At 44.1% G+C, this 12,983-nt stretch overlaps 1 protein-coding gene across 7 annotated transcripts in view; it reads right to left on the bottom strand.

The window, feature by feature from the left end:
* Positions 1-453: 453 nt before the first annotated feature.
* The window catches only part of marchf8 (membrane-associated ring finger (C3HC4) 8), a 78,071-nt gene continuing 65,541 nt past the window's right edge, over positions 454-12,983 (bottom strand). For 5 of the 7 annotated variants that reach the window (XM_030106359.1, XM_030106360.1, XM_030106362.1 and 2 more), the window contains 4 exons: positions 7,186-7,366; positions 6,135-6,270; positions 4,422-4,436; positions 2,319-2,658 (listed from right to left, as the gene is read on the bottom strand). In XM_030106359.1, coding sequence (XP_029962219.1) covers positions 2,354-2,658; positions 4,422-4,436; positions 6,135-6,270; positions 7,186-7,366 — 637 coding nt within the window. In that variant the 3' untranslated portion in view covers positions 2,319-2,353. Of the gene's footprint in view, positions 2,659-4,421; positions 4,437-6,134; positions 6,271-7,185; positions 7,367-12,983 lie in introns of all 7 variants that reach the window. The other 2 variants (XM_030106366.1, XM_030106363.1) reach the window with 2 other exon arrangements.

The raw sequence follows: 12,983 nt of genomic DNA, 5'->3' as shown, positions 1-12,983 counted from the left end.
AACGGTACGGCTCTCGGTTAAAAATAAATACAACACAAATAAAGAAAATAATTTCACCTCCAGGGAGGCTCTGGACGTTAAACACCAGTAGACTGTAGAATAGAATAACAATAAAAAGGGTAATTGCACTTTTTATCTGTCTAATTGCACTGAGCCTCCTGGGTACTGAAGCATCTCCTGGCTGGGTCTAAGTCCAACTCGACACACGACGACTCCCTCGGCTCACATTACCACTTAAAACTATATTAGACTCCAGATCTCAAGTCCACACGGGGCATGTACATAAATACAATATGCATTGTTGCAAAAAAAAAACACATAGAACCATTTTAATTTATTGCTGCTTCTGCTGAGCAGGACCCATCAGTTGCTCTGTTGAACCGATGTAATTCACAGACTGTTTACTGTTATCAGACAGCTTTTTTTCTTTTTTTTTTTTCTTTTTCCCGTTTAAAGTGTGTGTGCTGCTGGAATGGCTGTGAGGCTCAACATGAGCCTGGCATTGCTGTGCTCTCACACGAACAAAAAAAAAAAAAAAGCACTTAACAATGAGCCCAGAAAAACACCTTCGCCTGAAGAAATCCACGGCTGCCTGACTCAAACCGCACCTTCAGCTCCACACCAGCAGGGGGCGACCGAGTCAGCCACAGTGCGGTCTGTCTGTCACAAGCGCCAAAGTCTGGATGTGATAAACTGGGAAACCTGACAAAAAATGCATCTTGAAGGCTAAATTTATGCAAGGAAAGTGTTTTTTTTTTAAACTAAATAAGTAAAATAATAAAAAAAAAAAGATTAATGAAATGCATGCAGTCAGTCTTGTGGATAAATCATAAAATAAAATTCTCAATGTGTGAAAGATGAGCAAAAATGAACAAGACAGGTACATTAAAAGTGAGACTGTGCTCGTCTGAAAAGTTCACTGATGATCCGTCGCGCCGCATCCAAAACATCGGATGTCGCACATTCAGATAATTGCAGAAATGTGTGAAAATCTGCGGATTAACAGAAAATGAGTGGGTTCTTCTGACCTGCAGGGCATAAATGAGGCTAATTTCTGCGAGCCACAGTTACAGTGTTCCTGGTGTTTAATCAAAACTATCTGCGAGGGTTCAATTAATCAGCCGCCCGCGCAATGGGGGCGATGGCAACACTCCGAAAATAGGCAGCTGTGGATTTCCCAAGGCATATCCCATGACGAAGCAAACATGTCAACATACTGAAAACTGCACATGGAATATCACACTGCAAATACTGTGTCATTCACATGATAGAAAAACAAGAGCGACTCTGTTTATGCCCAGAGGCTCTTATTACGATCTGAAGACGTGGAAATTATCAGCAATTTCCTATGACCGGTAAAAAAAAAAAACATTTTTTCCCCCCATTTATTTATTTTTTCAAAGTTGTTTTCGTAAAAAGTTTACATTCTCAAAGCCTTCAGAAAGTTTGTGTCGGGGTAGAGAAGTCACTAGCTGGGTTTTTCATTATCTACATCAGCGCTATGAGACATTTCTCCTCTCTCGTTCAGCACGGTTCCACTTTTTAACTCCGATTTCCTTTTTTTGTCATCCACAGGAGGGTTCACTTTGTAAGCATATGTGCATTTGAGGAAATGTTTGTGTGTGCTCTCCCTCCACATACAACATGTAAGATTTAGAAGAAAGGAAGGAAATCAAGGGAGGCGGGGGGGTCGTGTGGTTTGAACTTTAGAAAAGAAAAGTGCTTGGATGCGTGTCCAGATCAAGGCCCAGTCGGATTCAGAGCAGCGCAGAGCTGACAGACCACAGCGACACAGATGGCAGTGGCTGGAAAGTTCCAGAAGATCCAACGCATGGCGCTACATAATGATCCACGACAGGTTAGCCCGACACTCACAGGAGGTAAAAAAACGAACAGATCTAACATACCCACGAGCGAAAGAACAAACATAAAAACAAAGAAAGACGGATCGGAGACGCGTCGACCTCTGGAGCTGTTTGTGAGTCTTTTGGTCTCAGTCCTGCTCGAACAGACACTTACACACGAGTGTGTGTGTGTACAGGTATCTGTGCGTATAGAGCGGTACGCTCCAGGCCGCTTCCGACATTTACAGAAGTCAGTATGAACAGTCCGGTCCCGGGAAAGGATCGGTGGAGGAGGGAGGAGTAAGGTGTGACTGGTGGAGTCATGGTCTGTCTTTGAGGGTGGAGTCTGGGGAATATAAGACAACCAGAGGACTGTGGGTCAGTCTGGAATCAGAGGAACAGAAATCCTGGTTCTTCCTCAATCATCGCCATGACGGCTCCTCGTCATCGTGGGGCCTGATCAATGGTTTCCACTGCGAGCAGGACAATCAGCGGCCTGGGTGGAGGCGTCAGACGTGGAGCACCTCCATACTGTAGTCCTCTGTCTCTGTGTACTGGGAGGAGTTTGTGTCTGACTGGGTGGGGGCCAGCGCCTCCTTGTTCTCCAGGCTGGGCTCCATGAGCGGCGGCTTCTCCAGCGCCAGCTTTTTACACGTGTCCGGCCGGTTCTGCACGTATATGACCCGGTTGTAAGCCTTCAGTCTCCTCCATAGATGGATGTAGACTTTGCACTGGACGTACATGAAAACCAGTCCCCCCGTGAAGCCGATGGCCACCACCACCAGCTTCGTCCAGAAAGGCCACTCCAGGATTCCTGAGGAGGAGAAGACACAAGAGAAAGAAATGCACCAATCAAAAGCCGGCCAGACAGTAAAAAAGCAACTTTAAAATAAAATACCACTAACTGAACTCTGGAAAATGCACTGAATTTGGATTCAAGCCGAGGAGATCGAAACACACAGGAGGGGGGAAAAAAATCAGAGGGATGGCTCAATAAGCTGCTGCAAATTTAATGGACGTCAGTGAATCATTCAGTTTAATGACCTTGACCTCCGGTATGCATTAACAGGGTCGCTATGTGTTATTGGAGAAGCTACAGTCGGGGACAAAAAGGGAAGCGTCAGTCAATAAGCAGCACGTAATGTGCTGTATTATCATTTTTAATATTCTTGTTACAGGGCCACACAATTCTTCCTATAAATTATGAAGGTTTCTCATTGCTGCTAGTATTTTTTTTAAGCATGCTGTAAAGTTTTAGCTGAAATTGTAATTTTTTCCCCCTGTAACTTTATTTTTGATTATTTAGGGTTAAAATGATCACAATTCAACCTTTCATTAGAAAATGTGGGAATAATCAAACTGGGATACAATTTTTGCAACGCATTCACGACGAACATATGAGATAATGAAATATAACACAGCTGGATATTAAAAATCTGTTTTATGCCATGTTTCCCTGAACGATTCTGTCAGCACAATTATTGAGTTCGGAAAACACTGTTTAAGATCAATACTGTGATGGATTTCTCATCTTTGTCGACGTGCCGGCTTCTCAAATCAGCCTGCGCTCAACAGTAAAGCAGCAATGAAAATAACATAAATACGTGATAATGACAGTGTTCCTTCTCTAATCGCCTTGCTTGAGCAGGTTTAGAGTCGAACACTTGGATAATCTGTACTTATATCTCAATATTTCACTGTCTCTCTCTTATTCTAACAATAAAAGGTCAAAAAAATGCTCCCAAAAAGAAACAAAGCAACTCTCTGAAACACGGAAACGCCACACAGACGGCTCCAGCAGCTTTTATAAGATGGCTACCAGCAATGAGGAGGATGTGATTTGTAGTGAATTTGCTAAACTGCGAAAACCTTCCTGTACCCCTCGAGGCTCTTCCAGGATTTCTGCAAACTGCAAAAATAAGAAAACCTAAACCCCACTGCTCTGAGAAGGAGATAAAAATGTCGAGTTTTGAAATGTATGAATATTAAATTATATTATAATACAAAAGAAATATTAGGAGGCTGAAAAGTTCTCCAGGAAAAGCCGCAGTGGTCTACCTCTCTGTCTTATTTCACCTGCACTGAATGATGGGACAAACGAGGAGAGGAAGACAAACATGGCTGAGTGGAGGCGAGGAAGAGCAGAAGACACAAGGCAAACCACATATAATCAGGCTGGTATTAAATATGCAGGACAGAAATGTCAGAGGGTTTCTATCCATCTTCATGAGAAGAGATTAGAGCGTCACTTGTTGTGCAGGAATATGTCAGCGAGTTTGTTTTTAATCAAAGACCCTCAGTCGTAAAGTGTGGCGCAGAAAATAAATCACAGCATGTTCCTCCACTGCGTGTCTGTCTGCGTTCATTAGGCTGGAACAGGAAGCGGCGTGAACAGAGCCAGCCTTTGAGGGGTTTCTATCCTAAAATCAAGGCAGGAGTCGGGGGTGGGGGGGAAGGAAAGGGGGCATTAAAAAAAAAACAAAAAAACAGCAAAGTTGGAAAAGAACTGGATACGGTTGACAGAGAAGCTGACGAGGGAAAACACAAAGTCAAGAAGGTTAAAGTGGAAATGTTTACCTGGGATTCTTCCGGCTGCATGAGTAAAGAGAGTGTAAGTATCATGTGTTACCAAAGACACACAAACAGCTTCATTAAAAAAAAAAAAAATGGCAGAGCGGAGATATTTAAGTTAAATGTTACAGTGGCACAGACACGAGGATGTATTTCATCATGCAAACAAACACTGAAGCTCAATACATTCCGACTCGTCTGCAATCCTCAATAGAGAGCAAACAGAGGTTATATATATATAAAAAAAGCAGAACCGTGGTGGACAAGCTGGACTGGCGAGGAACAGTTTGGCATCACCATGGCGACTGAACCTGACAGGCCTGAGGGACTCCAACAAGTCTGAATCATCAGGTTGGGCTAAACAGGGACAGGCTGCTCCTCCATCTGCACAGTGTCTGCGAGGCGCCAAACATGCCGGGGAGGGATGAGTAGCGGCCGACGCGGTGCCAGCGGACGCTCGTTACAGCGGCCATCTCCATTTTTAGCCCTGACAGCGCGGGCGCAGCGCGAGGACGGCGGTGGCGTCAGTCTCTCCATAACTAAGTGCTGCTGTCCGCTGCGATCAGCACGGATGGAGGGATCTGCGCTCTGCGGCGGGCCCACAAACCCACTCTTCTCACTTCCTGTAACGAAGTAACTGTATTTACTCTGTAAATACTGAACACATTATTAAGTAAGTTAAGTTAAAGTAGGGTAGTTTTGCAAAACAGCTGCAACAATAGCTTTTTTTTTTAAGGATTAAATATTTGGATAACATCTTCCATCTTTTCATCCTTTTTTTTTTTTTTTTTGAACATTTTCATTAATCGCAGTCTGTCAGCTGCTTCAAGCACAAACGCTGACAGCAAGGATTCCCAGCTGACTGTCATGGAAATAACTTCTGGAAAGCAGCACGTTCAACGCTCACAATATTTACTCAGTGAGCGCGGCTTCGATCGCTCCCTCATACGCTCACCGGAAATGGTCATGTGACCTGCGTGTTGGATTTAGAAGTTTTTTGTCCTGGACGCCTTTGTTCAACGGTGTAGAAAAAGTCTTGATAGGGAAGTGACCTTTGTGCTTTTTTTCCCCGAAAATACAATTTTAAAAGAGTATTTTTTTTTTGTTTTTTTCTGCATGGAGTTGAGTTTTTCTACATCTGCTTCTGTCTCACCGCTGACAGGCCGCGCTGCTCGCGCTACACTGACAGTTTTTTTTTAGGCACGCGATCGTAAACCACCCACACGCTTCATCTTTTGCTGACTGCACCGTTTGCCTCACGAGAAAGACTAACTGACCTTCAACACGCCGAACCTGAAACGACTGAATCACAAAGAAATCTTTAGGAAACTCTCAACATGGGTGTTCTATTTTCTTCATTTTTTTTTTTGGTTTCCAAATCTGCAGATCTAATTTCAAAGACTTGAAGTAAAGGAGACACTTGAAACACACAACAAAGACAGTAATTGTTGCCAAACTCTCCCACAGGTTTTCCTGTGACTTTAATACCAGCTGAGTTTCTGCATGTGAATTACGCCCACACACGCATTTCACACCACGTAACACTCACAAAGTGATTCAACACTACGCTTGTTACTAAATACTGTACACAAAGCGCGACGTGCGAGTGGTGAAAGACCAGAATGAGTGCAGGACAAAACACGACATCTAATACAGACGACGATTAACCGCGAGTTTGTGTGCTTGATTTTTATTAAAAAAAATTTTTTTTTTGCTGACCTTGTCTGATTTCGTCTGCGGTTCTGTCGATGAGGACGTAGAGCGACCACACCACGCAGGTGATGGCGATGACGTGGAAGGTGACCGAGCACATGATCTTCCGTCTCTCGCTGGCCGTCATCTGTAGTTTCTCCCACTGAGGACAGACAGAGCAGTTTATGATGATGTCTCACGCACAATAGGAAGAAAAGAAAAAAAAATCTCTCAAACACTTGAAGCAATTAAACTCTTGGCTCTCTTCAACGCTTTCTGGAGCCGCGCTAAATATTTGATGGGAGAGCATTCATCCACTGTGCTCAGGATCCACCGCCACACACCACTTCCTGGCAGGAAGGCGAAGACTGAAGAAGAAACGTGGCGCCCGGCGCACCGAGGCGCGGCTCCTGCCAGGTAGCTGGGTTAACACCATGCAGCACCTTGTTGCTCGCCGACGGCACAATGCACGAGGCTGGAGATGAGCCCAACGGAACAAAGAGCGCGCGAATCTCGACGCCAGCCCAGGCGGATCGGCTCTGCGAATGAAACAGCGCAGCTTCTGCAAAACATCTGAACGCAGCACTCGTGAATTTCAGCGACGAAACGCCGCAAACGCAGGGTCACCTTGATGAGAAGCGAGTGTTGAAATACAGCGTGAAACCAAGCGCTCCTTGATAAACACTTTACACCTCGAGCAGCATCTGCCTCTCATCGTGAACTTCTCTGTGCACTTACTCGTGAAACAACTCCAATATTCACTGGTGGGATCCAGAAGCCATTAACAGCGGCACCTTTGTTTAAGGCCTTTTTTTGTGGAGCTAATGAAGGGCGGAGGAATTTTAATTAGAGTGTCCTGCTATCTCTGGGCCGCTGCGATTGATAAGAGCCTTTAAGGGGAAGTGCACTGCTTCAGCCGTTTGAATTGAATCACAACCCACTCAACGAACTCCACTTATTAAAAAAGGCTTCAAAAGCTCAGGGTCATGTCTGTCTTATCTGCAAGTCAGATTTATAGCAAAAAAGAGGTGTGAACTTTAAAAAGGGATTCAAAACTGAGCATGCCGAAGCGTCTCACCTTGCGCAGCGGTTTGAGCTTGGTCTCCATGATGAACTCGTACTTGCAGAGCTCACAGCAGCGCGTGTCGGAGCTCTTGATCCACTGCTGCAGACAGGCCTGGTGGACGAAGCGCAGGCTCCCCGTGCAGTGGCAGGGCGTGATCAGAGGACTCTCGTCATCCCCTTCACAGTGACAAATCCTGCGGGAGCCGTAAAAATACAGTGAGCGTGGAGCTGGAGGCGAGACAGCCGAAGACGGCGGAGGAGAGATCAAAACAGAGAGGAGTTGGCAAGCGGCGCTGACAAGACACCTGAGGTCTGAAAGACGGAGCGAATGTCAGCAAATCTGCAGTCGTCGCTCGTCGTGTTTGTAATAAGACAGCGCGCTTAGAAAACGCTATTGTCTCCATGCTGATCATAGCTGCAGGAAAACACGACAGGTGGGAATACAATTTCACAAATATCAAAGCGTATTAAGTTTCCTTGGCTGCAGAAGACAATGCATGTCCCACATGAATAGAAACCAATCAAGACAACCTAATTTGATTCAGAGCACTTCATTTACAAATACACACCAGGGTTTTCAGCAAACAGTCAACATTCTTAAAGAGTTGCGGTGCAAAATTGTACACAACTAATCTGATGTCAGATATTCAGGAGGCAGAGGTCCAGTGTGTCCAGAGCGATTACAGTGAATGAAATGATTATTATGGAGAAAACAAATATTCAAGAGTTAAACTAAATGATAACGTCATTAACAAGAAAGAGGATGTTTACCTTTTATATTTTCATTGTTAATATAAGCTACTTTGCTTCAATGAGAGTTTTTTCAACAATAGCAACTGAACAAAAAAAAAAAATCTGTCATTTCTCCCATTTAAATGATTTGTTTTCACAATTAAAATCTTTAGCTCAACAATCTAGGCAGTTTATCGATTTCTTTTTAGATATTTATTTGCTTTCAGATGCTTATTTAGCCAAATTTTTGAAAATACAGTTTGGATGTCTCAAACGTGACAGTTTATAACCACTTCTTACAGTCACATGGCCTTTAAAAAGTTTCACAACTTCAGAGAACGTCTTTTTAATATTTGATTTATTGTATTTATTATCATTTTTGGAATTTATAGGCTTGATCCAATTTCATTTTCACTTAACTCACCTCACACCGTCAACACACTGTAGGTGGTTTTATAAATAATCTCACTTTATGTTTGCATGTTGTTCCAGTATACTGGTTTCCTCTCACAGCCGAAAAACGCATTTGAAGTCGAGTTATGAGTCAGAAATTCCCTGTAAGTGTGAATGTGAGTGCGTGAGCGTGTGTCTGCGGTTGCCCTTTGATGGACTCGATAAAGCTGTGTGCGGAAGATGGTTTTCGACGGTTTGATGTCAGCTCTTCCTCTCATTGTGAAGAATTATTCACCTACAACCGTACTGATGATATATCGCTGCAATAGTAATCCTGCTTTTGTCCCGTGTTCAATTCATTGCCATTAATGTGTCTCAAAACCACTAACTGCAACATGTGGCGCTGAAATCGTAATCTCTCCACGTCCAAATATTCCTGTTCCACTGTCCTGATTACGCACCTTTGTTGATCTAGTTTGGGCACCGTGTTATTTGTAATGTTACAGTTTGCATTTGTTTGGATTCACCAGCGGTTTGGTCACACTGCGCTCGGCCCCTGTGGAGGCTTGGGAGGCTTTTCTGCCAGATATTTTGAGCGCAGATACACTGACAAGTGGAACATTTGATTAGGCGTCTGCTAACTCTCAGCACCGCTGGACAGGCTTTTGTGAGAGAGAGGAACCAATCCTTTTTTAAAAAAAGAAAAAAAAAAAATATATATATATACGTGTCATACGGAGGCAGTGCTCCTTTCAGAGATCACACATAACGGACACTGTCTGACAGGTAGGAGGACATCGGTAGGTGCCATTAGTCATCTTCACTAAGGACGTGTGTGTGTGTGTGTCTGAATCTGTCTGCTCGGTCGGAAGAAGAGTGTGTCTGTGCATTTGACAAGACAGATAGATGAAACTCTGAAACTCTAGGACGTCTTTCACTTGTAAGCCAGAGTCTACCGAGGCGCAGAGATTCAACGATAAAGGTCCGAGACGGCGGGTTGCTGAAGATTATCACGCCAGCGTATTATTTCCAAGTGAAGCCATTATCACTCGCACGCACATGCATGCACACACACACCCCTCACTTGTGAAAGCAAGAAGTTCTGATGATCTTAAAAGCCGGCGTCAGGACACTGACCTTGTCATGGACACACAGACAAAGTCCTTGGTGAATAAGAAATAAGCTCCAAACACAGCAGCTGCTTGTGTCGCCGCATGTCTTTGATTAAAAGGTCACACTGACGTCTCTGCTTGGACTTCAAACAGAATGAAAGCGTACTGTAAAGGCAATATTGGCGATCTCAAAAGATAAAAGGTAAATGTGACTGCATCAGTATTCTGTGGGCCAAAAAAATATTTGCTGATTCCTCAGAAAGCAACACTTAAATGGACACAAAACCCAAGCGTTATTACTCTATTCTTCAAATCCAGTTTATTCTCGTGATTTGTGAAAGCAGGAAGTGAATTAACCAGCCTCTTTCTTTGGCATTTTTCCCCCCTGAGTGAGTTGCAGGGAGCCTCCGGGAGGGGAGAAGCCTGGAGAAAATTAGAAGTATACAGCAGCGGGCTGCTGGGATGGGATCGTCTATATCTGGGTTTGGGATAAGAACACATGACGAAACACATGCGCGCCCACATGCACTCACACATGTGAGAGTCTATTTGCAGACGCCACTGATCTGGCCAAAGCGTGACGAGATTAAAAGGCAGAGTAAACAAAGGAGGATAAAAATAAGTCGACTCCACAGGTAACTGAGTAAAGGAGGCAGAGGAGGAGTGAAAGATGGAGGAGACACAATTAACATCACTTTCCTTGTTGCCGCTTACAGGCTGCTTTGTGTGTGTTTTTGTATGGATGACAGGCTGATGGACTGTAGTTTCTCTTCCCACGCACACTGTAGTCCTGTTTTAATTAATGGAGAAAAAAATCTGAATGCCCGAGGAGCTGCACTGTCTTTTATGAGGGATTTTAATAAACAGACCTGACGAATTATTCAAATGCGGTGGAATTCCATGTGTGGTGCAGGAGGAGGGGAAAACCACAGTAAAGTCTCAACTCCTCCATGCGGAGGAGGGAGAATAAGGAGACTGAAGAAATCTTATATTTTATGAGGCTTTTACCAACCGGAAACACTCTTACATTTCTTAAAAGCTGTACTGTTTACAGATGAACACACACCAGCCATACATCCAACAGACTGACGCTGCAGTCTCAAACCTTCTCACAAACACACAACTAATTTAACGCCGTTTGCCAGACGAGCATCTCACACCGAGCCCTGTTAGACATAGGAAGTTAAAAAAATGTAATTTGCATCAGTTGAGCAGCCCAAACAGACCCCGTTCATGTGTAATTTTAAGATGGCAGAGGCGCCGTCAGAGTATGACAACATTAAAATGTGAGAAGCAAAACAGAGTCAGGAAATCACGAGCACCACAAGCTGAGAGGGAAACAAGCTCGGCAACCACACAGCCCCGCTGAGGCATTCCCTTTATTCCTCCTCTCTCTTTTCTCATTTCCTCCTGTTTTTTTTTTTTTTTTTTACCCCCCTCTCTGGTGTCTTTCAGCCATCCTTTGCATTTTGCACCCCCCCCTCCATGTTTCCCTTTAAGACCCCCTCTTCTTCCCCGCCGGCTATCCCTCCTCCCCCCAAAATGTTTACGTATTTATTTTCAAATGAATTTTTTAACACTAATCTTTTTTTTTTCCTGCTACTGCCTCCCCACTAAACATATTTCATGTGGATGATACGGAGCAGCGCAGTGCAAACATCTGAGCTATTCTGTTCTCAGTCTGAACGGTTTATCCTCTGCACAGCCAGACACATGCCGATCAGTGAGAAACAATTCAATTAGAGGCAGCTTCCTCCCTCCCACTCGCTGTATGTCTTAAGAGGCTACTTGTCTCTCTTTATACGGTCATTCTTTGCTTTGAAACAGAATATTTAGTGACGGTTAGTGAATTATATGGACAAAAAGACAAAAAGCTTAGACTTTTCTCAACCAAAGCACAAAAAAACCTGCATTTGAGGCTCACTAGTGGCTTTAAAGATGGGTGGATCTCACATGTAACACAACAGGTTTTTATTCTGCATTACGTGATCAGCTATGAATCATATAACTGTGCTTTCATGTTACATAATGTCTCTGATAGTCCGTAATCAGATGATTACACTTACAGTCACGTAGATATTGTTGGAATTCTGGCCAAATTCAGCAGCCTTTCATGAAAGAGAATGGTGGAAGAATGTACATAAAATAACATATGGAGATCCAGACTCTTTAGGAGCAAAAAGGTTAAAAAATATGACGAAGCTGTGCAGCCAGCCAAGTCTCGCTCTTATTATTAATAAATAGAAATAATGTGTTTGTCCTATTATCTGTAGAGATATCTGTTCCTATCTGTAACCGTATGTTGGGATTAACATCAGCGCATGTGAACCATAAATAAAGAAAATATGTCAGATGTTGTGGGCCAACCAAAAAATAAAGAGCAAAGTCAATATTTAGACTGATTTTTGATTAAGGTAAAAAGTCAAGTAATTCTATTTTGAAAAAATAGAAAAGAATTTTCCTCTTTGATTATTAAAGTATTTCGATTCTATTAAACATTAATCAAATTCAACCCCGTGATGCTGTCACTTCAGTTTGTTAATGGCTTTCGTGGAGATGTGGTGCTTTGTCACCGGATTTCTTTCCGACGTGACATTTCCGATAACAGGAACGTCGACCAGCCCACTTCTTATCAGGCTGCTAAACATTACTGGTATTATGTCAATAAAAAGATGGAGAATGATTAACGAGGAAGTTGCCAGTAGAAGAACAACCACCCACACGTTTTCACAGGCGAGGTCGCCCTCGGCTCTGGGCTCACGCTTCGAGCCACCTGACAGGGAAGCTGCCACAGTGTGTGTGAGGGTGTGAGGGCGTGAGGGTGTGAGTGTGAGTGTGTGTGTGTGTGTGTGTGAGAGAGAGTGCACAGTCAGTGGCTACACCGGCTATTTGAAGCCAATAATCTGCCTCTTGATCTCCAGCCTTCACCTTTGCCAATTCTGAGCTCGTGTTTCTCGATCAGCTCACAGCTGACGCGTAAAAGGAGTAATCTGGACGGCGGCGCGTGCACAGAGCACAGCCGGGGGGACGACAATGACGGACGTAATTGACGTGTCTTCGTGTTTGGGGCTGAAGCGTAATCGATGTGGCGAGCTGCTGCCAGACGGGGTATCGACAGATAAAAACTGTAAGGAAGAAGGGCTCGGTGTGATGCTCAGGAGTCCTCCTGCTGATGACCCTGTGAGATCAGCTGCGAGCAGGTCTCATCTGTTGGTGTCATGTGGCCGTGACCAGGTCCTTAATCAAATATTACTCACAACCTGCCCGGTGTAACATGCTCCGACGCTGCCAATAGGAATGCGTACGGTTTGTCATGTGATAGAGACTGATGAGGGCCACGCTGGTTCACCCCCCATTTAGGTTCATGCGCACATGCACGCGCACACACACACCTTCGGTGGACGAATAAATTGTTCTACCCTCACCTCTGGCCCCGTATTTATTCCTCAACAACACCATTGCCCCCGATTTCTCCTGCAAAGCTTCGGGCTTATGAGTAAAATCAATCATACTTTTGTGCACTCTATGCAAGGCCCTTTGCTGCCTCATCGATCTTGTAAGTATGAAAAATTAT

Source organism: Salarias fasciatus, chromosome 13 (genome assembly GCF_902148845.1).
Source record: "Salarias fasciatus chromosome 13, fSalaFa1.1, whole genome shotgun sequence".
Lineage (NCBI taxonomy): Eukaryota > Metazoa > Chordata > Actinopteri > Blenniiformes > Blenniidae > Salarias > Salarias fasciatus.
The sequence above is the reverse complement of the archived record's forward strand: the minus strand, read 5'-3'. Positions and strand labels throughout refer to the sequence as shown.